The following is a 27,209-nucleotide window of genomic DNA, read 5'->3' on the forward strand; positions in this document are numbered from 1 at the left end:
ATCTGACCTTTCGGCCACTTTTTGTGCGGCCAGCTTCTACCTCCTCCTCCTCCTCATTTTCGACTCCAGCCATGTACCCCTCCTCCTCCATGCCAGTGTCTTCCTCCTCCTCACCTCCATCTTCCTCCACCTCTGACATGTGGCCTTCCTGCAGCTGCTGTGGGGTATGGTCAAGGGCTTGGCTATAGGATGGGGATGCCAGCGGATCCTCCACCTCCTCCTGCTGGGGCTGGACGGCCAGGGCATGGACTGGGGCTGGCCTTGCTGTGGCCATGCTGCCTGCCACACTGCTGGCTCTCCCACTTGGCTGGCTGCTGCCACTTCTCCCTCTGCCACTGCTCCCTCTGCCACTCCTCAATCTGCCACTGCTCCCTCTGCCACTCCTCACTCTGCCGCCAACACCTCTTCCTCTACTCACACTGCCACTGCTCCTCTCCATGCTCCTTACTTCCTATCAAAGAGTGAAATGGCGCCAGTGCCCCTTTATATAGGGGTGTGTGATGCATAATGGAGGGGACAGAGGTGGGCCAATAGGTTGGGGGGTTCTTAGTCATGCGGAGACAGTTTTGTAAATCGCACTCCGGTTGGTCCAAAACTCGCACATGACCGGCGGAATAAATCACACTTTTTTGTGTCTTAAATTCGCACCACTTCGCCGCAAATCGCACCACTTTGCACTTTTCAGCCTCCAAAGCGCATCCCATTAAATATGCGAATTATTACCAAAAATTGCGATTTGAAAAAGGGCGAATAGCGGCGATGTGGTGCGCTAAAAAAACATGCGCATTTATCTCATCCCATAGAATGTCACCCAAGGTGTTACATTACCAGGGAAGTCCAGGAACAGAGCATATTCTCCCTGAATGAGAGGGTCAGGTAGACAACCATGCCCTAAGTGCAGTAATTGACAAGCAACTATACTTTTATGTTTAGAGGCTCCATCCTAACTGGGTCACTGCCACAAGTTAGTGGACGTTAGATGTGATGCCAATCTTTAAAGAAGCAACAAAACTGTAACCAGGAAATTACAGGTCCATGTGTGTGACTTGCATACCTCCCAACATGATCCTCTCCAGGAGTGACACAGTGTTCCTGAACTTCCCTGTTAATGTATGAAAACCATCACCTGTGTAAAACCCTTTTCTTATCAATTTACCTGGAACAGAGCATTGTGTCCCTCTTGGAGTGGGACATGTTGGGAGCTATGGACCTACAGTATGTTGTAAGTGAATTAATTATCTGAGTATATTCCAAGGGAAGAAATTCTTAAATGTATTGTATATTTCATCATACTGCATGGTTTCAGTATAAGCTGGTCACATGATGTAACAAATATACTTTTTATGAGGAGATAACTTTCAAAATGGATACTGGTTGTGCAGTTGATGCGTTATATTTGAAGTTTGCAAAAGCATTTGATACTGTCACACATAACAATCTAGTACATAAAATGATATAATGCCTAGTTGACAAAGTATTTAATGCATAGGGAAATGACAGAAGTACAGTAAAAGGTGTTTATTCAGGAATAAGTGAAGAATTGAGAAATTGCCCATGGCAAACAATCAGCTTTGAAGTAACATTTATCAAGTGCAGTCTCTAAAATCATTGTTAGCAGCTGATTGGTTGCCATGGACAATGTCGCCACTTGCACGCTTTTTCCGCTTTTTTTTTTAACTGCCTTATGAATAGAACCCAAATGCAGTAATAATTGTAATAAATTCAGGCTGGGCTAAAAACATTTCTAGTTAATATGGTTTGGAAAATAGTTTTTGTTTCCTTTAGAAAGTACTTATTTGTGAACTATTTTGTATGTACATAAATACAATAAATCACTAGATGACAAGGTTCAACTAGAAAAAAATGTGTTTCTCCATAGATAAAAGGAAATGGTAATTTAATGTAAAGGGAGGTTAAGATCTAACAAATTATCAGCTGATTTTTACAGTCAGGAACTTTTGTTTTGCCCTGGGAGACTTACTAGCCAACACTGAGGGCAAGTGGTTGTATTGCCTATAGCAACCAATCAAATTCTAGCTACAGTATTACTGTATATCTCTATTGCATTCTAGAAATGAATAGACATAACCTGATTGGTTAACACCACCTCTCCTCTGTTTTAGAAGCATTAGTAAATCAACCCCTTTGAATGTGTTAAAAGTTGAACTTCAAAGATTTAAGACAGGTTCAGCTTAGGCTGCCATTAGATCTGCTTGGAGTGTGCTGCACGTCAGGCTAGTTTATTACCATGCAGCCAGCAAGCATTTATTTATAGCCTAGATAAAACACATGCATGAACTATTTGTTTGCACATTACTTCAGGCCATAAAACTCATGTAGTGTTCCATGTCAAAATCCTTTGTCTAGCTAGGTGAAGTAGTTCTATAAGAAATGTCCTATTTCCCACCAGTGAGCAAATATAAAACACTCCTTATTTAACAGTACTAGCATTATTACTGTGTTATGCATGTTGCACCTCTTTTACGCCGCACAAATAACCCGGGTCTGACCAGGGTCACTGCGGTGTGGAAGTGCCTTTTGAAAAATACTGGGTCCAGCAAGCTGGCAATCAAACCCGGGTAAAAAGAAGGGTTTTACCCGGGTTGCTGGGCAGTGTGAACAGATCGAGTGACCCGGGTCCCGTTCACTGCTTTGGAGGAGGCAACAGCAGTACCTTAGTGCTGCCTCCTTCCCCACCCCCTCCTGATGCAAAGCCACTCTTTTCTGCCCCATGGATGACATCAGTGACCTGGCCATAATTATTATTCATAAGGTCATCTCTGTCTTTGACAGTCTATTTGCACTTTAGAACAGTATTCCTTGTTATTTGTTCCTCTGGATTCCCCAGAAATGACTGCAGTTTTGCATATTGTCTTTTGTCCGTACTATTTGGGCCATGTGCCCTAACCGGTGTTGCTCAGTGATTTTGTGAGGTATTCTTCAAGAGTGGCATTATTCTATGTTTGGGACTAGGTCGCCTCAGGTTGTTGCAAGACTTGGTGGCACCGGAGTTGGGGCGGACCTAATTTGCCCCTCCAAATGTGGCTATTCGGTGAATTTAGTTCCGCAAGTGCCAGGCACCTTTTTGAGAAGACAACAGAGGCGATGTAGGGTTAGCCGTGGCCATCCTAAACAGTGGTCATGGCTGCGGGTTCACACTCAAAACCATAAACAAAACTGTAATAAAATTATGTTTATGTGCATGAAGGCACTTGTTTTGGGGCAGCACTTAAATGTTTGTTTTAGTAGTCAGGCCAAAATTTACCAGTAACTGCTAAATATTTCCATTCTACTGTATCATACAGCATCTTGAATGGAGTGTAAATAGACAGGACTTCCCCTGTAAGCTGTTCTACTTAGTAAGGAAGAGTGGTGACAGTTGATCCCCTGAGAGACACAATCCCTTGATACAATCTTGCATTAGAGAAAGTGATTATTTAAATTAGTGATACCACAAAAAGGAAAGAACAGAGACAACAACTCAACCACATTTAAACTTACTAGTGTACGCTGTACACATGTTTTGCACAATATTATAAGTTGTTGACTGGAGATGACAAATATTTGTGGAAAATAGACGTGACTGGTGTTAGTGTGTTAGTGTATTTGTGTTTGAAAGTGTGTTCGCATGTTTAAGTTGAGTTTTCTACATCTAATAAGGTATTTGCTCTCAGGAGTGCACTAAACTACACTTAAGGGAGACCTAATCACACAGGCTGCTATTATTATTATTATAATTATTATTATTATTATAGTTTATTTATATGGCGCCACAAGGGTTCCACTGCGCCTGACAATACATAGATGAGAAAAAGAACACAACAAGAAAAATTGTGATTTACAGTTCAAATGCAAATATGACAAGTACATGGTAAATAAAAAAAAAGACAGTTGCAACAGTGGGCACTGATTCATTTATAACAGTGGCAGAGATATATTCTAAGAAAAGCACATGAGGAGAGAGGGCCCTGCTTGTTAGAGCTTACATTCTAAAGGTAAGGGCTAGACAAACTGGGGTGACACAGCAGGGATAGAAGCGAGCATAAACATAGGGTTAGGATGAGAAATGGTTTGATTTAATGAAGAAGTGGGTCTTGAGAGCCTGTTTAAAGTTTTGTAGGGAGATGGTGAGTCTGATAGGGAGAGGTAGAGAATTCCACAGATACGGAGCACAACGGCAAAAGTCCTGGAGGTGGAAATAGGAGGACCTAACCAGTTTGCAGGAGAGGCGACGTGCATTTGAGGAGTTGAGAGGGCGGGTGGGAGTGTGAAGAGTGACAAGGTCAGATATGTAGGTGGGAGAGGAATGGGTGATGGCTTTGTATGTGAGTGTAAGGAGCTGGAATTTTGTTCTGAAGGGAAAGGGAAGCCAGTTCAGGGCTTGTAAGAGAGGGGGGGGGGGGGGGTCGGACATAGTACATTTGGAGAGGAAGATAAGCCAGGCTGCAGCATTGAGGATAGATTGGAGGGGATAGGGGTGCTTCACAGGGAGGCCAGAAAGTAGGAGGTTACAGTAATCCAATCAGGATATGACTAGTGAGTGGATGAGGGCCTTTGTAGCATCCTGGGTGACATAGGGTCTGATCCTGGAAATATTTTTGAGGTGGAAACGACAGGACTGTGATGCTGAATTTTTTGTTAAAGGAAAGAGAGGAATCAACAGTAACGCCAAGGCAGCATACTTGGTGACTGGAGGAGATCATTGTTCCATCAATAGAAAGTGAAATTCTGGAAGGTGAGGTTATGTGGGAGGGCAGGAAGATGATCAGCTCAGTCTTAGACATGTTACGTTTAGGAAACTGCTGCGACATCCAAGAAGAGATAGCAGACAGACAGTTAGACTTACGAGTGAGTAGATCAGGAGAGAGGCCAGGTCGTGTTCCGGGATCATCGCTCACAACATGAAGGCCGGATAGCCACGTGGTAACGTGCCGGGCTGTGAATTGTGAGGACTGTGGATCGAAACTCACTATAGTTAAAAGATTTTTACTTCAACCTATATTGATTTCTACAACACTGCAGAACATATTTGCATGTTTCTGGTGTACAAAAGACAAGTTTATTGACATTTTTCTACGTCACAATTCAGAATAGTATCACTTTCTGGGACAGGGATATATATGGTAGGTGGATGACAGCCATAAGTCAGTCGTAGTTTAGAAATTGTCAAGTAAGACAAGGATGGGAAAAAACTACAAGGCTAAGGATGGAGCAAAGAAGTGGACTCTCCTCGATCTGGCAACCATAAAGAAGACTGTTGTTGCTGTCAAAACTAGAGTTTTTTTTAAGAGGAACGGCAAAATATTTTGTGCTGAGCGTCATGACCTTGAAACATGTAGTAAGAAAATAAATACTAATTATTATTATTATACCCCCCCCCCCCCCCCAAAGCTTGGTATTGCATTTTTAGTTTATATTTTACCACATTTTTTTATCTTCTACAATTATTAACCCTTTACAGAGCAGCTGCCATTACATATACCAGACGCAGAAATACCATTCTGTATCGCACATACATTCTAATAAACATTAAGTCGAAATTGCGTTATTTGTGTCCATTTCAAACTGACACAACCACACAAAATGCACAATTTTTTTATGGGATCATGTCTCCTTTACAGAGGGATCACATCCCCGACGGAGTGGGAAATTTGATCTGTTTTTCCAACAAATAGCAAATATTGATTTTAAATGGAACTATTCATTGTTGTCAACTGACAGGTTTTGCTGTTGTTCACACCATACAAGACCTACCCTTTGATTTTCAATTGCCACAGCTTAAATTAACCGTTTGGCTGGTTGGCTGTCACAAGCAAAGTGGGGATCAACTGTCACCACTCTCCCCTAAATATGCACACATAAATAAATGTCATAGTTGATGGCTATTTTTTATCATTTTAAAATTGCCAATCATCAAATGTGGACTTATAACCAATCAACAAGAATAATACAATTAGGCATTACTGTTGTGCCTAGAGGTGCTATGACCTCTAAATCCACTTCTGCATGTTTTATAGTATATGTAATATATGCATATTGTATATAGAAAATGACCAAATGTACAAAATATATTATTTTACCCTTATCTTGTGTAGTGGCATACTGCAAAATGTTAATACTGCAAAGGCCGGCATATATTAAATGCATTTCCTCTAATAAAAACCAGGTAACACGCTGTGTTGATGGGTAGCAGTTCAAGCATGCATTATTTACTTTGTAATTTGGCTTACACAGAAATGTTAAACATAAACCAAAATCGGCAGAGCCATAAACTCAGTGGCCTAGTTTACAATGCTACATACAACAGAGAGATGGGTTTTATGGACTGGAAAAAGCACTATATTTTATGCAATCCCTAAAACATTAAACAAATTTTCCCTCTTGACTGCTTAAAAAAATATCAATATCATACCAGAAAAATGGGATTTTATTGTTCAGATTTTGTTTGTTATTAAATATACAATAATTGTAATTTTTAATGGTATAATTGTATTCTTCATAATATTAAGCTTTTCTGTTCATCAGTCATTAGTTATTGTATTATTCGATGTATCTCTTGTTTTTGCTACATTTTGTAATAGTGTAGTATACTGTCATTTTATAAGGGTTTATATTTTCTGTTTGTCCCTTGTAAACCTCAGAGCAAATGGTATTAAATGTTGTGTTTATGAAAAGAAATATTTATGCTAACAGAACATGTAGTAAATGTAGTGGACACAAAATGGAAAATGATGACGCAGTTATTGCTTTTTTCCCCCCAAATTCCCTTTTTCCCCCAAAAAATACTTTTTAATGCTGTTTCTTGTGCAGACACCTGCCTACATGGCTTGCAGCAAAGCAAAGCCAGCAACCGCTGTATTGACCACAAAACATAGCACTCTCCCGCCAAAAAAGTGGGATGGTTGGAAGATTTACTTTGTGGTCAAAGTGATCTAAAAATATTAATGGACTGTTGCCGATAATTGTGACTAGCCTGGGTGCCAGGAGAATTCTCTGTGACTGAAAGGTTGGTAGTGTTGGGACACATATGACATGACCTCCAGTGGCTAAGACAGTTCAACCTGCTAATATTTTGCAAGGCACTGTAGTATTCTGCCAGTTCTGTGCATTGTGGGATGAATTTTGCTGGCATGGTTTGGGTCATTTCCTTACAAGCAAAATGAAATGCTAATCATTACCTAGTATTGAGTGATCATATTTACCCAATATTGTAGCATTTCTTTTCTGGCAATCGGTTAATTCCATGGTGACAGAGCACATGATGTGCTTGGACAATATTTTGCTGAGCATGACACTGTTAATATATCATTGGACTTTTCAGTCACCAGATCTTGCATTTAAAGCTGTGTACACACGCAGCAATATATTGCTTAGTGTCTGCTGTCCATCAGCAACCAGAGATGGTCACTGATGAACAGGACTCTGCTGGGAGAAGAGGCAGGGAAACAGCTGGACCAGCGACCATTAGGCGCTGCACACGGGAGTGCGCACCTGGCGATTTATCACTGACAGCACAAACAAATCACTTGCAATATGGTCGCTCAGCGACCTTATTGCCAGCGATATTGGCTGAAATCGCCCCTGTGTGACATTGCTTAATGGATACCTGGGTACATCCCTGACAGATATGTTGGTGGACCCGCTGTCACACTGATCAAAGTAAGTGTACACAGAGCAGTGCCAGATTAAGCCTTCGGGTGGCCCAGGGCACTTCAGACAGGGGGGCCCTTTGCACTTGTCATTACTGGCCGCAAACTGCATGGGAGAATATTACACTGTCAAAACACAGAGTAAAGGCAGTATAAACTTGGTCAATGGGTAACTGCAGGTACATGCATACCACATGAAAAGCCTGTGTTTGTCCCTCTGCGCCTCACAGGCTCAGTGCTGCCTCTGATTAAAAACCCTCCTACTGTATGCTTAGGCTGCTGCTGTTGCTGTCCTCCATGGGCCTGAGAAGCATGTACTGAGCTCCACCAATCAGAGCTCAGCACAAACCTCTCAGCCTCTGCCCTCTTGTAAGTGTCATAGGACTAGTCAACTCCCAGTAATGCACTGCACACTTGTGTGGTCAGTGTACCTTGGCTCCCAATGCTCAGCACCATTAATCATTGTCACATTGGCAGATAGGTGAAGCTGCAGCACTACCCCACTGCCATGCACAAAACCTTTAGCTAAAAAAACAATACATGCCAACCACAGGGGGCCCCTAGCTAGAGGGGGGGGCAGGGGTACTGACCCCCTTTGCCCCCCCCCCCTTTAATCCGGCCTTGACACAGAGGCACTTTAAGAGAGGATGGGGCCCGGAGGTGCAATAGTCTCTGGGAACATGACAACTGTGCCATGTTCCCAGGGCCGGCAACAGAAATCTTGGGGCCCGATACTAAGATATGTCTGAGGCCCTATATATACACAAATTAGGGCCTGATTCAGAATAAGTTATACACAGGGTGTCGAGCAGGAACATAAGGATTTGAAATGGTGAAGACGGTAAGAGAAGATTCAGGCAGTAGGGTGTTCAGCACCGTCTGCATCAGTGGGTGTGGGGTGACATTCTAGAAGCTGCGGCTAGCGGGTGTGAGGTTACAGGATGAGTAGGGATAATGGTTGTGAGGTGACAGGCTGTGAGTGGGATGGTGGGGTAGTGGGTATGGGGTGGCAAAATGAGTGTGCCAAGGTCAATTTTAGCTCTGTGCCAGGGAGAGATGACAGGGGTGAGTAGAAGAAAGGAAGAAAAAAACATTAGAAAAGCCAGATGCAAATAATGCTTATAGGAAATGAATAGATATGTAGCCGGCAGATGCCAGAAGTCACTTACTGTATGGAGCGCTCCTCCGGTGTAAGTCTGGAAACATCTCCACCAAGGCAGCAGGCTTCTTCTTCCCTGACAGATAGTGACGTCATCAAGTTGCGTCTGTCCCGGGCTCCTATTTGCAATAAAAGCCTGGGGAGGCAGATCGGCTGGGAGGAGACGCTGCGCCTTGTCCTGGATGTCGCTCCGTGGGGCGCAACACAGTGCGGCGGCGAGTAAACCATGAATGATCATAGACATCATCATCTCTGTCTCAGTCAGTGAGTGCAGGGGAGGGCCTTGGAAGCGGCAAGCCAAGTGTTGCAGGCAGTCAGAGCAGAGCAGCTAGAAGCCGCACCCCCTGCTCTGGCCGGAAGGCGAAAGCGCCTCTCTCCCTCACCACCTTACCTATAATTCAGACCCCGTATTAGGGCAATTGCAGCAGAGCTCCCGACATTGCCCCAGTCTCCCTTCTGCGCACTCGCAACTCAGCTGGCCGGGCCCTGCAGCTACTTGTTTGGTTTCATTATTAATTACAGTGCGGCCAAGAGCGCACAGTTTAAAAAGTCCCAATGTATGTGCCTTTGATCCCTGGGGCCCCTCCGACCCTCGGGGCCCGGGTCAAGTGTCCCCTTTGACCCCCCCTGTCGCCGGGCCTGCATGTTCCCGAAGGACACCTCTATTGCACATACACGACTTACTGGATAATGGCCCTGGTGACCATTTTCCTAGTGATTTTTGAGCTGTGCAGTTGGGGCCAGTCCAACAAAGTTGTCAATATCGTTAATTGCGTGCAGAGTGTACTGTTTGTGGGTCCCCCTGTGCACCATACACCTCGCACCCATGATGCACCAGTGAGTGTACATACCAATCGGCTGCTACTGTAAATATGTTGGTTCCTGTCATGCAGCAGGGTGTGCATTTGAATTTGCCTATCCATTTGTGATGTTGGCTCCAGTATTAAGTGTGTACACACAGCATGATGCACCAATATATCAGTACTACAGGGCTGACACAATATGTCTGTGAAATACTTTGTTCACAGACATTTCGCTGGTACACAGCCACCAACGTGCCCATGATATATTGACTGTTCAATTGAATTGCCAATTTATCGCTCTCTGTATACACAGCATAAGACTTAATTTTCCAACACCATCAATTGTGCATCTGTTGAGTGACTGCTGTATTTTGTAATAGAACGGTGCTGGATTCCTCAAGGACAGTTCCAGACATTGGTAATACCTGTGCTCTTATAGGCCAAACAGGCCAAACATAGAAGCCTTGTTAAGGGCACTACTTATACTGTACATACTGTAACACACTGTGAATGTGCGGCCCCTAGAGAGAATTAATGGAAGCCATTATTTAGGAAAATGTGTATATTCCTCCTGTGGCCTCTCAGGCTGGAGCCAGTTCTATTAGGTGGGACTAGACTTTTTTTGCAATAATGTTATAGCCAGACAGTTCAAGTACACAAACAAAATAGTTTTATTTTATTTTAATTATAACAAGAGTTTGAGAATGAATGTTCAGCTCGTAAATACCACTATTTAATCAGTTTTGTTAATCTGTTGGTTTGTTATCATTTTGTCTTTTTACAGTTATTTACAGGTATGTTATGTTATTTGTTACCTGACTTGTTATCATTACTTATAATTCATGTGCAAGAAGTAATAATAAAGCACATTTTTGCTTTGTCTAGTTATTTTATAATGTCTGTTGCCTGTTGTCTTTCACAGCCTGAGGAGAAGCAGAAGGCTACTGTGGCATTTGTACAGCTTCAATCTGCCATGGAGGCTTTGGGATTCACGGTGAATGAGCAAAAGGCTATTTGGCATGTCCTAGCCGGCATCTATCACCTTGGAGCAGCAGGTGCTTGTAGAGGTAAGGGTTAGAACTTATAGCCCGTATTCTTTTTCCTTGCCAGTTGAATGCCCATAAACAAACACATAAAAAGCAATGACAAGTTTGAGCAAAAGATGGAGCTAGTGCATATACTGTAAGTCTTGGCTGGAAAAGCATTTAATCCACATCCGGTTTTTACAAATGTTAGGTTATTTATTAGTTACTTAGCCATTGGTGTGATGCTAAATATTTTTTTTATATTATGATTTTAACCTATAATAAGTGCCTTTTTTTTGTACGGATTTATCAATCGAAAGTCATGAACTGTTAATTTAAATGTCATAGTCTGCCATTACAGGCTAAAGGTGCACTGGCCGACATATCACTGGACCATCGCCGATATATCGGTGCATTGTGCTTTGTGTACAGGAAATCCGCTGGCCACCCGTTCACCCACTCCAGGTTATTGACAGCTGAATGGGCAGGAGCATGCAGATACGTCTGCCTAGTTGTGACTTCAGTACCGCTGAATCAGGCAGCGTGTATGGAGAACACACTGCCCAATCCGTGTACTAGTACTAGTGTGTACCCAGCCTGATGCAAAGGTAAGCTGAGTACACACTAGACGATATTTTGGCTGTTCAATCGAACAGACGATTTACAGATGTAGCTGTTTTCATCGTTACAGCGATCTAGCCGCTTGTGCCCTTTTTAAGCCATATTAGAGAGAGGGAGTGAATAAGATGCACATGCATGGTGACTGGATCATGCCAATCACCACAGGAATCACAGGTGGTAATTGGCGCAACAACGATGAGCATGGTCACATCTGTATCGCTGGGCCATCGACCAGTGTGTACAAGCGATATGTCTGTGAACGGTGTCAGATATATTGTGTCGGTAGTGCAACGTAAAGATATAGATAAAAATATATCAGTGCATCATGCTGTTTGTATATGGGTGATCCACGGTCACCCGTACAGGCGCTGGAGGAGAGTGCAAGAAGAGAGAGAGAACATTTTAAGACTACACTTTGATAGAAAGAAGATCAATGTGTGAAGTGGATAATCCAGGATATTAATCTATTAGCTACAGCAGTGGTACTATAATATGGTGATCAGCAAAGAAGCGACACCTGGATATCACTAAGTTCTTTGAATTAAACTTTATGGCAAAAATAAACCATTTAAAATGCTCTGTAATCAGAAAAGCAATTCAAGTGTGACACTACAAAATCAATACAGCATCAAAAGATAAACCAATCAGAAAATGATATTGATGTGTTAACATATTAACATTTGTGCACCATAAAAAGCATCTATTGCTGCAGCCCATCAAAATCTAGATATATTATTTATCATCATCATCAGCAGCAATACGACGATACAAGATCTGTTCTGCCTGTGGTGTACTGGTTAGCATTACTGCCTCACATCACTGAGGTCATGAACCATCACCTGATAAAGTTGCTATTTTTGGGGCGTTATCCCCTGTTTTATTGTATTTCCTCCCACACTCCAAAACCAGATTGGTACTGTAGGTCAATTGTACTTCTGACCAAATGTAGCCCTGTATATTCCAATAGGTATGTGAGCCAGAGTGGGATAAAGGGCTAAAGAATAAGTCCTGTATGCCTTACATACATAATAGTTTATTCTTCTTATGTCACACATTAAGGAGTCTGAATTACTTCTGCCCCACTATACTGTGGAGATGATGTAATTATGTGACTTTATAGCATTAGTAACTGACATAATTAACTGACAGAATTAATTGGAATAGGACACCGGTTTCTAAACATAGTCCTCAAGGCAATTTCATGGTCCAGGTTTTAAGTATGTCCATGGCTCTGTACAGATGGTCAAATCAAATTGACTTAGGTACCTTTTGAGTGACAACATTTCTCAGCTTCCATGCACCTCCAAACTACTTGAAAGACTTGCCTACTCTCTCCTCACACACTTTCTTAACTCGCACTACTTGTTGGACCTGCTTCAGTCAGGCTTTCGTTCCCAACACTCCACAGAGACAGCACTGACTAATGTGAATGATCTGGTCATTGCAATGTCTAAAGGCCATTACTCACTACTAATTCTTCTAGATCGCTCTGCTGTTTTTGACACTGTTTGACACTGTTTATCATATACTTCTCATACAAACAGTACAATCCCTAGGTCTTAAGGACACAGCCTTTTCTTGGGTCTCATCCTACCTATCTAACGCTCCTTTAGTGTTCGTTTCTTTGATTCCACCTCCTCTTCGCTACCTCTATCAGTTGGAGTACATCAGGGTTCAGTACTAGGTCCTCTGCTTTTCTCAATCTACACCTCATCTCTTGGCAAACTAATCAGCTCTTTTGGATTTCAGTATCATCTTTATACGGAAGATACTCAGCTGTACCTATGCTCCCCGGATCTGTCCCCATCTGTATTGGGCCGTGTCTCTGAATGCATTTCTGCTGTTTCATCCTGGAGGTCATCTCTGAATCTCAAACTGAATATTTCTAAAACAGAATTAATTATATTTCCACCAATAAATAATAGGTACCAATCAGATATCACATTAGCTGTTGAGAATATGACAAACACTCCTACCACTCAAGCTCGCTGCCTAGGGGTCATTCTTGACTCTGAACATTCCTTTGTTCTCCACATTTAATCCGTCTCAAAATCATGCCACATGCACCTAAAAAACATATTCAAAATTTGCCCTTACCTAACACAAGACACCGCACAAAACTCTAATTCATGCTCTCATCATCTCACGCATTGATTATTGCAATAGTCTCCTTATTATCCTTTCCCAATACAGAGACTCACCACTGCAATCCATCATGAATGCAGCTGCAAGGCTAATCTTCCCAGCCAGACGGTCATCATCTGCAAAGCTACTCTTTCAGTCATTTCATTGGTTACCTGTATTCTACCGTATTCAATACAAAATTATTTTACTCACACTCAAATCTATAAACCAAACTACAGTACACCAACATACATCTCTTCTCTTTTCTTAAAATATCTTCCAACACGACCTCTTCGCTCCTTACAAGATCTACGTCTTTCAGCCACACTCATTACTCGCTACCATTGCCGATTGCAGGATTTTCTTTGGGCTGCTCTGTGGAATGCTCTCCCATGCACAATAAGACTCTCCTCCAGTCTCCAAAACTACAAGCGTTCCCAGAAAACTCACCTCTTCAGGCAAGCTTCTCAAATTCCAGAACCAGCCACTTAACCTCCATATACTGTTCCTATCTATTCACATCCCCACTGTACAGTCCACACATATCCACTCTTTCTTTTTCACATTTTCCATCCTCCTGACCCCTGGCCAAACTGTTGGGTCACTACATACATACAGCACACCAGGAACCTTTGCATTCTGGTAGAATCAATGCCTAATTCCCTATAGATTGTAAGCTTGTGAGCAGGGCCGTCATACATTTGACTGTCTGTAAATACCCAGTTTGTTGTATCACTATCTCCTATTGTAAAGTTCAACGGAATATGACACACTATATAAGAAACTGTTAATAATTAAATAATAATCTCTGTGAGAGATGTGCAAAATATTCGCTAAAAATGCCAGCATCGCTCAGATTTCTTAAAAATATGATTTCATAAAAAAATGTGTAAAAAAAAAAAAAAAAAAAAAAAAAGATTATATTTCCTATATTGTTACCCTATATAGGAAATGGTCATTATGATGAATAAAAATTTTTGCTTGACAAATTTTACACCTATTGACAAATTCACTTGGCACTCAAAGGGTTAAGTCACCTGTTGTGGGGCACTTTGAGGTCCACGTTTTGGAACCACAGGAATAGTACAGATGGAGGAGCAGCTCTCATTTGAGCTGCTCCTGGTGATTGTATCCGTCGCCAAGGACAGAAGGTGGAGCAGTGTGCGCCCCGTTCTGTCAGAAGGCTGTAGCAGCCCTTCCTCTGGCTTTGCCCCTCCACCTGCTCGGCCCCCCTCTCCCCTCGCTCCCCTGTCCATCTCCCTGAAGCGTGTGAGACGCTCACACTTCCCTGTCAGATGGAGCAGCTGTCCACCAGCCTGCGCAAGCACAAGAGATATGGCGATGGAGCAGGTTGCCTGATGGCTGCTCCATCTGTATATTACTGTCAGATTCTGGGACGGCGATGCATTGCACAGGAAAGCACTTATTGCACTGTCCTTTGCGTTACTAATCACGTGTGTGATTAGTGAATATGCGATTAGTATAAATGCGGTAGCAAGCGATGTGGGGCAGAAAGAGGTGGAGGATGTTAGAACATCCCTCTCAAAGAGTCCTAAGGACTTATTGTATTGGTAATGTACAGGTGGCCAGGCATATTTTAAAGAGGGAGCTCTAGCAGTGGATTGGATGTGTGAAATAAAGTGATGCTGTGTATGGCTGGAATTGCCTAGCTGACTTTTGGCAAGATGGAGACCGCTACCAGAGAGTCCTGACGTGACTGGCCAGCTGACATTCACAAGCCAGTGAATTAGCAGTAACAGGGAGGATAAGAAGGTTTATGTACTTGTATTGTGACAATTATTACATAACTATATTATTGCAGGGTTGCCTACCTCTGAAAATTCATTTCAGGGAGAAAAGTAAAATGCATGGGGCGGGCCTTGCGTTGTCAGGGGGCGGACCTTGCTTCGCCAGGGGGGCGGTCCTTGCATCACCAGGGGGTCGGCTCGGAGTAATCAGGGGACGGGTCCTGCATCACAAGGGGGTGGGCCATGCATTGCCAGCTTCTCATTTTAGTGTGTGTGTGTGTGTGAGTGCAATACAAAATTTACTGATCAGAAGTTTGGATGCATGTTATACTGTATGTCATCAGCACTGTCCAGTGTCTCACACTAGGGACAAGAGTGCAGCAGCCAGTGGTAGCAGGGTGGCTGGGAGACACCTCCTCTCCTCCTCCTCCTACTCCCCCCTCCTCCTTCCCTGCTCTGGATGGAGCAGCCAGCCAGGCACTAGTGAATGAGTGTGCTGGCTGAGTGAGTGACGTTCCTGGACATACTGTATCTGTGGGAGTGTGCCCTGCACCTGGCTCCCATCTCACAGGGAGAGATGCAGGGACGGAACAAATTCCTTGCCCTGGCTCCTGTGTGTGACGGCGGGTGAGAGAAGTACATCTTACCCTGGTCCCCGGTAAATACACAAAGTTCTTCTTGCCCTGTCCAGTGTCTCACACTAGGGACAAGAGTGCAGCAGCCAGTGGTAGCAGGGTGGCTGGGAGACACCTCCCCCCTCCTTCCCTGCGCTGGACGGAGCAGCCAGCCAGGCACTAGTGAATGAGGGGTAGATTTATTATAGAGGCGCTAAGAGCGCTACTATAACACTCCCTGCTTCACCTCATTCCCGAGGCGAAGCAGAAGGGGACACCGACAAGATCTACTAAGATCTTGCCGCCGAAGCGGGGGAGCGCTAACTCCCCCCTCTGGCGATGTCCCCTCCAGCTGACAGCGCGTCAGTTAACATTGACACGCTGTCTCCTTCTCCCAAGCCGGCTGGACTGTGCATGCGCGGGATCTCGCTACTCACGCGAGATCCCAGCGCAGCTCAGTGCCAGCAGCAGGGACAGCGCTGTCCCTGATGTAGGTATAGGGCATCGCCGCCTGCAGCTGTTGAAGTCGATAGCTGCAGGCGGTGGAACAGTCAGCGATGCTGACCGTTCATAAATCAGGCAGGAGGCAGGGGCGCAGCACGAAATATCGTAGCTGCGCTATGCCTCCTGCCCCACACCCCCGCCAATAAAGTACCCGGCCAGCAGGTGTGATAGATCAGGGGAAGCGCTATCCAGGGGATAGCGCATATTCCCCTGATCGCCATATAATAAATCTCCCCCTGAGTGTGCTGGCTGAGTGAGTGACGTTCCTGGACATACTGCATCTGTGGGAGTGTGCCCTGCACCTGACTCCCATCTCACAGGGAGAGATGCAGGGACAGAACAAATTCCTTGCCCTGGCTCCTATGTGTGACGGCGGGTGAGAGAAGTACATCTTACCCTGGTCCCAGCCGGTAAATACATGAAGTTCTTCTTGCCCTGCAGTCCCGTCTGCGGCGTCACCGCGCCCTCAGCGTGATCTAGCGCATGCGCAGTATGCATCGCGGAAGATCACGCTGCGGCTGCGGGAGAAAAGGGTCCTCTTCCGGGAGTCCGTGAGATGTCCCAGGATTTCGTGAGTCTCACGGACATTCCGAGAGAGTCGGCAACCCTGCATTATTGTATATAGCACCCAAACCAAAATAGCGGGGCAATACAGAAAAAGGGAACATCAAGTCCCATTGTCATGCTTCAAAAGTATAATATTTATATTATTCAGAAATCACTAATGTATCTTCAATGTTTTCCTAATGAATGTCCGGATGACTGGAATGACTACATCAGGCATGTCCAAACTATGGCCCTCCAGCTGTTGTGAAACTACAGGTCCCATCATGCCTTGCCACAGTTTTGCTATTAGGGAAAGCTAAAATGATTGCAAGGCATGCTGGGATGTGTAGTTTCACAAGAGCAGGAGGGCCGTAGTTTGGACATGCCTCGACTACATACAGGATATGATGTTCACCATATTCTGCACTGTTAAGAGCAGGGCTGGGCAACACCGGCCCTCCAGATGTTGATGAACTACTCATCCCAGCATGCCTTGCATCAGTTTCAGCATGGCCACATAGCAAAACTAATGCAAAGCATCCTGGGATGTGTAGTTCACTAACATCTGGAGGGCCGGTGTTGCCCAGCCCTGGTTAAGAGTGTTCAAAGCATTTGCAACTGCCATCTGTGATGGGCAACACACTGATGTGCATCGCTTTGTAATCAAATGCTGGAAACCTCATATGTACAAACATACAAAATATTCTGTGCTGTGCTTTCTAAATGTACACAAATATATGTACATTTTGTTACGTGCAGTTTAAATTGGCGCAGATACATTTTTTCCCGACCCAAAATTAAATAATGTTTTGATTTTATATAGACATATTATTGATTTTAATTAGTTATGCTAATATAATACTGAAAAATAACAACATTAAGGCAGATTAGATAGAAGAGAAATCATTCAGACTCCATACTAGATAGAATTGTAATGCAGCTGCTGAGAAAAAAATTGCTACCAAATGAATTTAGAGTAATGGGATTAGCATTTATCTAAGGGAAGTTCAATTATTCTAGCAGTAGGGTCAGTGGGGGAACTGAACAATTCCATAAACCTGTGAGCGTATATATCTATTCTAATTTTATTTATTACTCACAATCATCACATCTGTCTTATTTTTATCTTTTCAATATAATTATTTATGGCTGAAACCACAGATTTCCAGTAGGGGAGTTGATAAATCTATAAATATCATGTGCTAAGCAGCACAGTTGCCAGTCAAATTACTTAAGAGTTCCTGCAGCCTTCAACCAACATGCTAAGTATACAGTACATGACTAGAATGCAATATAAAATGGCTGGTAGTGTCCCTGTAAACCAGAACTTCATAGCTTGAGGTTTTTTTTTTTTTATAAAAATTGTTAATAACCTATTTTGACTAACTGACCACTGAATAAGCCTTCTAAGGGGGGTATTCAATCCCCCGCCGCTATTCCCGACGGGGGAAATAGTTGCGGGGCCCTATTTAATGCTGTCTTTCCCAACGGCATTGAACAGGGATCTTGGCAGAATGGACACGACTTTAGAAGCAGCCGGGCCCGTTCTGCCAGGAACGGTCGTGGTTTGTCGAGCTCCCTGCCATAGCTCGCAGATTCACAGCCGTATTTGCCGGCCACGCCCCTTTTTGGCATTTGGCAGGTGGGACATTGAATCCCGCCTGCCGATTCTTAGTTGAGCCGCCCGAGAATGGGATAGGGTCACGGCTGTTGGGCCAGCGCGAAAGATGTGACCCGGGATTGAATATCACCTAATGTCTCTTATTCCATTTTTGCTGCATCGACCAATTTTCGCTCAGTATACAGTATATCGCATTAAGCATCTATGATTTTTCATGGTTATATGATGCACATTATGGCCACTCCAGGGTGATTGCAGATGCACTCACACATGTGTACTCTTTGCTTATGGTATATGATAATTTCCCCCTTTACCACTCACATAAAACGCCTGGGTTTTTGCACCTGAACAAGCCGCATCAATCCTGGATATCACATGGGACTAACTTTAAATCCACTCTGTCAGATTTGACACTAGTGATACCATATAGGGGGCATACTCTTGAGACGCATATATATATACAGGTGAAGGCTTGGTCCATTATATGGGGACACAGTGATACACAGGGTTATAATATGGTAAGCGTCCATAAAGCACAGCATATTTTATTTATTTATTTATTAACAGTTTCTTATATAGCGCATACATATTCCGCAGCGCTTCACAGAGAATAATTGAACATTCACATCAGTCCCTGCCCCAGTGGAGCTTACAATCTATATTCCCTACCACATGTACACGCACACACACAGACATTCTAGGGTTAATTTTGATGGGAGCCAATTATATTATATTATACCAGTATATTTTGAGATTATGGGAGGAAACCGGAGTACCCGGAGGAAACCCAATCATGTACGGGGAGAATATACATACTCTGCCCAGTTAGAGTCATGGTGGGAATCGAACCCATGACCTCAGAGCTGTGAGGCAGAAATGCTAACCATTACACCACGCGTACTCCCCAGCATATGGAGTTTAATCAATATAGGACTGTCATATGATAGAAGATTGTAGGAGGAAACCAGAGTACCCACAGAAAACCCACTCAAGAATATACAAACTAATCACAGTTAGAGCCATGGTGGCAAACCATGGGTCGAACCCATGACCTCCACGCTGTGAGGCCGTAATTTTAGCCAGTACACAATCCATGCTGCCCCACTCAATAATAATAACCCCCCATGTTATCTAATGGTGAAATGCAATAATAAGCACTTCCTAGAGTCAACTATTATCACACTAAAGATAATCCTAGGGAGTGCCAATTACACAACCAATGTGTCTACAACACCTGTTGGTATGATACACTTACAATATTTTGCCACATTAGGCCACCTACTCTGACATGCTCCACAGTTTGTTGGTATATACAATTGAATGCACATTGTCCTCACTTAATACTTATGTGGCTAGACATAAAGGTGTACTAACCTTTCCTACATATATGGTAGAGACAGTAGATCTCATCCTGCCTACATGCTGCCTCTTTTAAAATGTTATCCAGGGCCTCTTTCAGTTTGCAGTTTTCTGTTCTGTGTCAGCTCAATAAACAAGCTGCTTTTATTAATGGTTTGAAAGTTATTCAACAGAATATTAAACAAAATCAATTACTGCAAGAGCCATTTAATATGAGGAAATCAAGAATTACATCTCTTCATCTGATCTTGGTATTTCCCATCGACTGTCACATAATACTGTGGTGTTGAGCAGCATAATAATTGGGCAGGTGTGAGTGCTGGAGTTGGCTTTACTCTGAAATTAGACATTTGAGCCCCTGTTCTAACTGGAGAGCAAATGCCAAATGAAGTGTCCCGAGAAGCTTCTGAGGGAGCAGAAAGAGAGGAGTCAGAAGGAGGCACTTCAAAGGGAGTCAAAAGGAAAAGCAGGGAGAGATGTCTAGATGTCTATCAAATCCTAAAAGGTTCTGTGCTTTCAAAGGGTCTCCTCTGAGACTTGTTTCCTACATTGCTTTGATTCATTTTTTATTCACATTTTCTTTCATTTCATTTCTCTCTCTGGCACAAGGCTGGGGGATCGATAGCGGAGCAGGGGATGCCGAGTTCCATGCTAATACACACTCGTTTCAAGCTCCTGCTGTTACAGGGGACGGCAATACATTATTTGCAGTAATTGCTCTAACTATCCTACGGATGGAAGCATCTTCAAGAGCCAAATATTATTGAATAATAGATTTTTTAAAGCTTTTTTTTTTTTAAGTGATTTTCTCTGCATTTACAGTATAGTATTTCTCAGTATTTATGGTATAAATATAACTAATTATAGGCCTGCAATCTCCAACAAAGGTGTATACAAAGACTTTTAAATAACTAATTCACATTTTATTATTACAAACTAATTTTACCAAAATTTAAATGTATTTTTTTTAACTGAAAGATTTGCACCACATATTTTAAATTTAATTTATATATATATATATGTATATGTAGCTGGCGTCTGGCGGTCGAATCGCCAACTGCCAGCCCCCACCAGCCACCGGAAGGGGACGCATGTGCATGAGACGCACACACGTCCTCTTCCAACGGAGCCCAGCGGTCCCCCGCCGGTGCCTGCAGCCCCCCGCATCCCCCTCTAACCCTGCTCATCTTACTGAAACGGAGACGAAGCAGGGATTCTTTCCCCTGCTGCCAAAAAACTGGTGTGTCAGACACTCGCGCATCCTAGTCAGATGGAGTGCGATCGCCAGCGGTGACATTCTGGCGATCTTCTGCGCTTGAATGAGAGGCACTCTATTTGTATACACACACACACACACACACACACACACACATACATATGCACACACATACATACTGTACAAGCGCACACACATACATACATACACACATACACACACACACACACATATATAAAGTTGCTTATGTGTGTGCGTGTGACAGTTCCATCACTATCCATTCACAAATTTTAGAAACGCTAGACCAAGTTAATCTACCTACCTCCTTTCTACCACAATTAAAAGAAAATTTGGTACTTGTGTATTATCATGGCGCCCACTAATTGCATGCGTTTTTTGTGTGCAATGCGATGCGATTTTCCTATGTAATTTATTCACTGCTCTCTGCCCGTGAGCGGTGCGATGCGATCGCACCGCACGCTAAAAAAAATGCATGCAATTTTATAGGGTGTGATGCCATTTACTTTGCTATACAGTTCTATGCGATGCAATGAGATTTTGGCACCCCCCCCCCCCCCCCACTATCCACACCACCCTGAAGAGTGGCGAGCAGCGGCAGAACGCGTCCTCCCGACCTTTTCATACCCCCACTATCCACGTCGGCGTGGAGTTGATGTTATATTGTGTGGCGAGCGCAGCGAGCCATTACGTGTCCCAAAGCGGCTCGCCACGCTTCGGGCTCACTATAAAAAATCAACTCCACAACGACTAGTGGATAGTGGGGGTATGAAAAGGCCGGGAGGATGCGTTCAGCCACCCCTCGCGGGGGTGGCGTGAATAGTGGGGGGTGCCTAGAATCTCATTGCATCTCATAGAAGTGTATAGTAAAGTAAATGGCATTGCACCCTATAAAATCGCATGCGATTCAGCATGCGGTGCAATCGCATGCGATGCAATGTCATCGCACCGCCCGTGGGCAGAGAGCAGTGAATAAATTACATATCGTATCGCACCAAAAAAACGCATGCGATGCGATTTCCCTACGGTACTGTACGTATGCAAATAGGGCGCCATGATAATACACAAGTATCGACATTTTTTATTTTTATTTTAATTCCCAAGCAGCACCCTAACCCCTAAATTGCCACAATTTTTTTCTCTATTTCTATATATTGTAAGCTAGCAAACAGAGCTAGATCAGGTTAGTTTAGAATTTAGCATTTAGCTTTCACAACCGACTCCTTAAATATTCTATATTGTTTTAGTACTGTGTTCTGTAAAATAATATGTTGGCACTATATAAATATAAGTACATTATTATTGATAATAATGGTACTCTTTACCTAGAAGGGCGCCCACGATTTTGATCATGGGCATCGCAGGTAAAAAAATCGCGTCGATCGCATCGCATGCGGCCAAAAATCGCATGCGATGCGATCGACACGATTACCGCGATTTCCCATAGGGAACAATGTTAAATGGGTCAATTGACCCGATTTAACATTGGGAACAATGTTAAATGCCCCACAGACCCCAAATAGCCACCCTGGGCCCCCCCAATTGTTAACGCCACCCCACGATCAACGTGAACCCGAAGCGTGGCGAGCGCAGCGGTACGCGTCCTCCGACCTTTTCATACCCCCACTATCCACGTCGGCGTGGAGTTGAGAATACATAGTGTGGCAAGCGCAGCGAGCCACCGAGCCCGAAGCGTGGCGAGCGGACGCGGATACCTTCACAGGTAAACGCGTCCCTTTGCGGGCTTCACAGGTATCCGCGTCCCCTCGCGGGGCTCGCTGCGCTTGCCACGCTTCGGGCTCGGTGGCTCGCTGCGCTCGCCACACTATCTATTCTCAACTCCACACCAACGTGGATAGTGGGGGTATGAAAAGGTCGGAGGACGCGTACCGCCGCGGCTCGCTGCGCTCGCCACGCTTCGGGTTCACGTTGATCGTGGGGTGGGGTTAACAATTGGGGGGGCCCAGGGTGGCTATTTGGGGTCTGTGGGGCATTTAACATTGTTCCCAATGTTAAATTGGGTCAATTGACCCATTTAACATTGTTCCCTATGGGAAATCGCGGTATTTGGCCGCATGCGATGTGACCAACACGATTTACATTTTAACATGGTTTTCAATGTAAATCGCGGGCATCGCATCGGTCGCATCGCAAATGGCATGCGATGTACATGCGATGCCCGCGATGGGCGCCCTTCTAGGTAAAGAGTACTGTACCATAATAATAATATTAATGTGGCTTTAAACAAATGTTCTTGTTATTACATAGAGTATGCACGATTAGTCAGTTATAATTTTTTTCCATTTAGTTTCCTAGATGTTTTTTTTACACTAACAATGGAAAATACTTCCAGTTTCTGTATTGTTTGGACAATGCTAGTAATGATTAAGTAGAGAGTACATTTTCCATGTCTCAGATATGTCACTAATATTCAGTTTCGCTATTGAAGTAGAACAGCACAGGGTCAAACTGTCCTGAGTGTGCTCTGCTTGCAAATAGCCATGCAGCAGCCAGTGAAATCAATCATCCTTGGTTCAACTGGTACCAACCCCAAACTCGCAGGAAGATAGTTGGTGATATAAAGTAGACATTTTTCTCCATGTTAGAAAAGTCTTCCCAGAGCCAACTATTTGCATTATGAACTCTAAGAAAAATCTTATTATTATTAGTTGCTGCACTTGTAACAGAAAGCAACAAATAAACTCATTATCTTGGTGCTACTGTAAAAATTAATGTACAATAAGTAGAAAGTATAAGTTCACCCAGTGCTTAAAGTGGTCCTGAAGAGGTGTTGGAACTACTTTCCCCTTACACGGAATCCCCCCCCCCCAATTAGGCAGAGCATAGACCAGTGCCAGGGTATATACCTCATATAAAGGGATAATGGTCCCACAAGGAAGGAGTGTGGTCACACAATTGTAACTCCAATTAAAATGACAACACACAGTAGCACTATCATATACATATTACACCGCATGTAGTGCCCTTGATCCATATTAAATCACACAGTACTGCACCTTATACACATAATGTACAGCTATAATACTTGGTAAAGTGCAGGGAAATGTTGCTGATGATTCAATGTAAATTGATCTCTCTCTCATTCCTTCCAACCCTAAACGCTGGCTTCCTGTCAATCAAACTGCAACTACTCTGTGACTTCTATGCGTACGGATATTTATATATTAATTGACTCTGTCCATGCAGTGCTTACATTCAACACGCGCAGTTGTTCGATAATCAAACGGATAGTGAATTCTCTGATTGCTGAATTAGGCCCAATGTCTACAACCCCCAAATTGTTTGTGTTTACATTTCGATGATGCCATTGATTATGCTCTTCATGCCTAATTCATCATTTTGATCAGTTCATTTTCTGACTCATTGCATGTTGCTTGCTATGCATTCGGTACCCGTTTTCCTAAGTATGAAATACTATACGATGACAAAGTCAGAGTTCCATAAAACATTTACTGGAGGAAATAGTTAAATATATCAGTTTTTGCAGTGAAACTGATTAAATATTGGCGGCTGTTTAGAGATGACAGTAGGTATTACTTGTGGTTTTAAATGAACACAGTGTTTGAGCTCATTGATACTGGCAGCTAATCTCCAATGGGCAGATGCTGGTGAATGTCACAAAGGACATTCACTTTATCCTCTATACAAGTCACTGTATGAATCCTCTTTGCAGCCATTTTATGTTGCCTCTCAGATGTACTGACCTTTGAATAATTTATATGGAAAAATACATTTTATTTTCATTATTACTAAAAGTTGGCAGCCCAGAAATATAGTAAGCTCCAGCATTACATGAACTGATGAGATTGGCTGCATTAATAATTGCAACTACAGAGGAACGGGTTTTGCAGCTGTGATATCACAGTAGTGTGACTGACCGTCAATGGGGAGTAGGGGCAAAAACGTCGGCATGTCATGACTATCTCCGTAGCATGTTTCCGCTTACATCTGTGATAGCCCATGCAGGAAACATAGAGAATAATTCACACCTGCTCACTAAGCTGCGTATATTCACTGCCTTAAGAGCAGGTAAATGCCGCCCCACCAACGAATCCCCACACTACGATGCATGCGAATGTATACGAATAGACGAGAAATCATTACTCACTGTCGAATGATTTCATAGATAAAAGAAAGCCTGTGACGTCATCCATCCGCCCGCCCCAAGCAGTCTGGGGCACGCCTGTGTTCGCAGGTGTCCACCCAACATTTCCATGGGCATTCCCACCATTTTGGTGGACCCCAGCAACCGCCCCCTGCCTGCCACTCATTTCGTAAAAGCCCTGGCGAGTGTAAAACTCGCTGAAGGTGATCACTTCGGAGGTTTGCACAAGCGCATGAGCACACCCCCATCATCGGAGATCAATTCAGACCTGTACGAACAATTCCGTCAGCCCACTCTGCAATACCATAGACTCACCCGAGGGTGAGTCTAAGGTATTGCATTATTGCTGATGGCTCCGGTGGGCATCTCTGGTCATCTTTGGACAGATGCTTCACTTGCATAGTTTCTTAAGTCCATAGCATGAAAAATCCCAGCTGTGTAGTCTTGTGTGTACAAATTGGTATCAAGTCCAGTATGTACAGATGTGCCCTCTTCTGTTTTTGTCAGCAACGCATAGTCAGTGCCGAAATTCACATTAGGCATGTGAGGTGCGGCAGATGTTTGGGGGCGGCACTTGGATGCATGTGATAGTGCTGTCTGCCTGAAATGTACCAGTAACTGCAAAATATCCACTGTATTGTACCATATTCCATCTTGAATAGAGTGTAAATGGATAGGACATTTTAGTTGTTCTACTGTGTACACAATGGAGTTATTTTATAGTGCATAGTAAGTTTTCATAGCATATTGCTCATGTGTTTTTAAAATAATTTATTTCTTAATCAGAAACATACAAACTAAATATCTATGAGCCTGATTCAGAGTTAATCGCAAAAGCAAAATCTTTCTCAAATGGGCAAAACCATGTCCACTGCCGGTGGGGCAGATGTAACATGTGCTGAGAGTTATATTTGGATGAGTTATTTTGTTTCTGTGCAGGGTAAATACTGGATGCTTTATTTTTATACTGCAATTTAGATTTCAGTTTGAACACACCTTACCCAAATCTAAAGCTGGGTACACACTGGGCGATATATCGTCAATGATATGGACGATATCGATATTGTTGACAATATCACATCACATGCTACATTTGCCCCACCTGTAGTACACCATGGTTTTGTCCATTTGAGAAAGATTTGTTTTTTTGCGATCATCTCTGTATGTATAGTAAGTTTATACCATAACAGCAAATAACAATGTAAGGCAGTGGAACTAGGGTGGCCAATCCCGGGATCGGGATCGTCAGGATCCCGGGATTTGGCCCCAAAATGTCCGGGATTTCAATCCCGGGATTGGAGTATACAATCCCAGGATTTCGGGATTAGACTGTGAACGCGCAGTCTAATGCCGGGCAGCGTCTGAGCACTCGCTCAGACGCTGCCCGGCTGTCCCCGTCCCGGCGCGTGGCCTGCGCAGCGTGATTAGGTCACGCTGCTCAGGCCGTAGCACTACACCCTCACCGTCGAATCCGCTAGCCGCCGAGCCTCCCCCAGCCGCCTGCCTCTTCACCGAAGCCACCTGCCGCAGTGCTGCCTGCTTCCCCCGCTCACCAAAAGTGTGTGTCCCCGGCACCTGCTTGCAGCCGGGCCACCCACGTCACGCACCGCTGCCACCTGCCCCCCTCCCCAAAACTCAGTTAGTGTAGCGGGCACAGGGGCAATCTTCTTTTAGGCATGCCAATCCCAGGATCCCGGGAATCCCGGGATTGAGCATTTTTCAATCCCGATTCCCTGGATTGAAAAAATGCCCCGGCATTGGCATCCCTAAATCGAACACTGGAAAATTTTATTTTGTTAAAGGCCCAGTTACACTGGAAGAATGAAAGTGCCTTTGTAACCAATTTACAGTACAAAAAGCTGGTAAATATTTCATAGTTTGCTTCATCCATACTACATTATTTTCTTCTATGTTTATCTTAAACATTAGTATTTAATGTTGATTTTTTTTCATGAATCCTACAAAGTGCTCTTGGAGACTTTACACTGAAGTGGGTAGGTAAGCAGCACACTTTTAATTAACTCTAATAAAATATTTAGGGAGAGAATAAGTTTATAATTAAATGTGCATTAGAGA

The 27,209-nt window shown here is 43.6% G+C and overlaps 1 protein-coding gene across 2 annotated transcripts in view; it reads left to right on the forward strand.

Annotated features, from left to right (window-relative positions):
- Nucleotides 1–27,209, forward strand: part of MYO18B (myosin XVIIIB) — a 451,547-nt gene that overhangs the window by 58,545 nt on the left and 365,793 nt on the right. For both annotated transcript variants that reach the window (XM_083146506.1, XM_083146515.1), the window contains one exon: nucleotides 10,534–10,678. In XM_083146506.1, coding sequence (XP_083002632.1) covers nucleotides 10,534–10,678 — 145 coding nt within the window. The remainder of the gene's footprint in view (nucleotides 1–10,533; nucleotides 10,679–27,209) is intronic.

The sequence above is a fragment of the Crinia signifera genome, chromosome 1 (assembly GCF_055691185.1).
Source record: "Crinia signifera chromosome 1, ASM5569118v1, whole genome shotgun sequence".
NCBI lineage: Eukaryota > Metazoa > Chordata > Amphibia > Anura > Myobatrachidae > Crinia > Crinia signifera.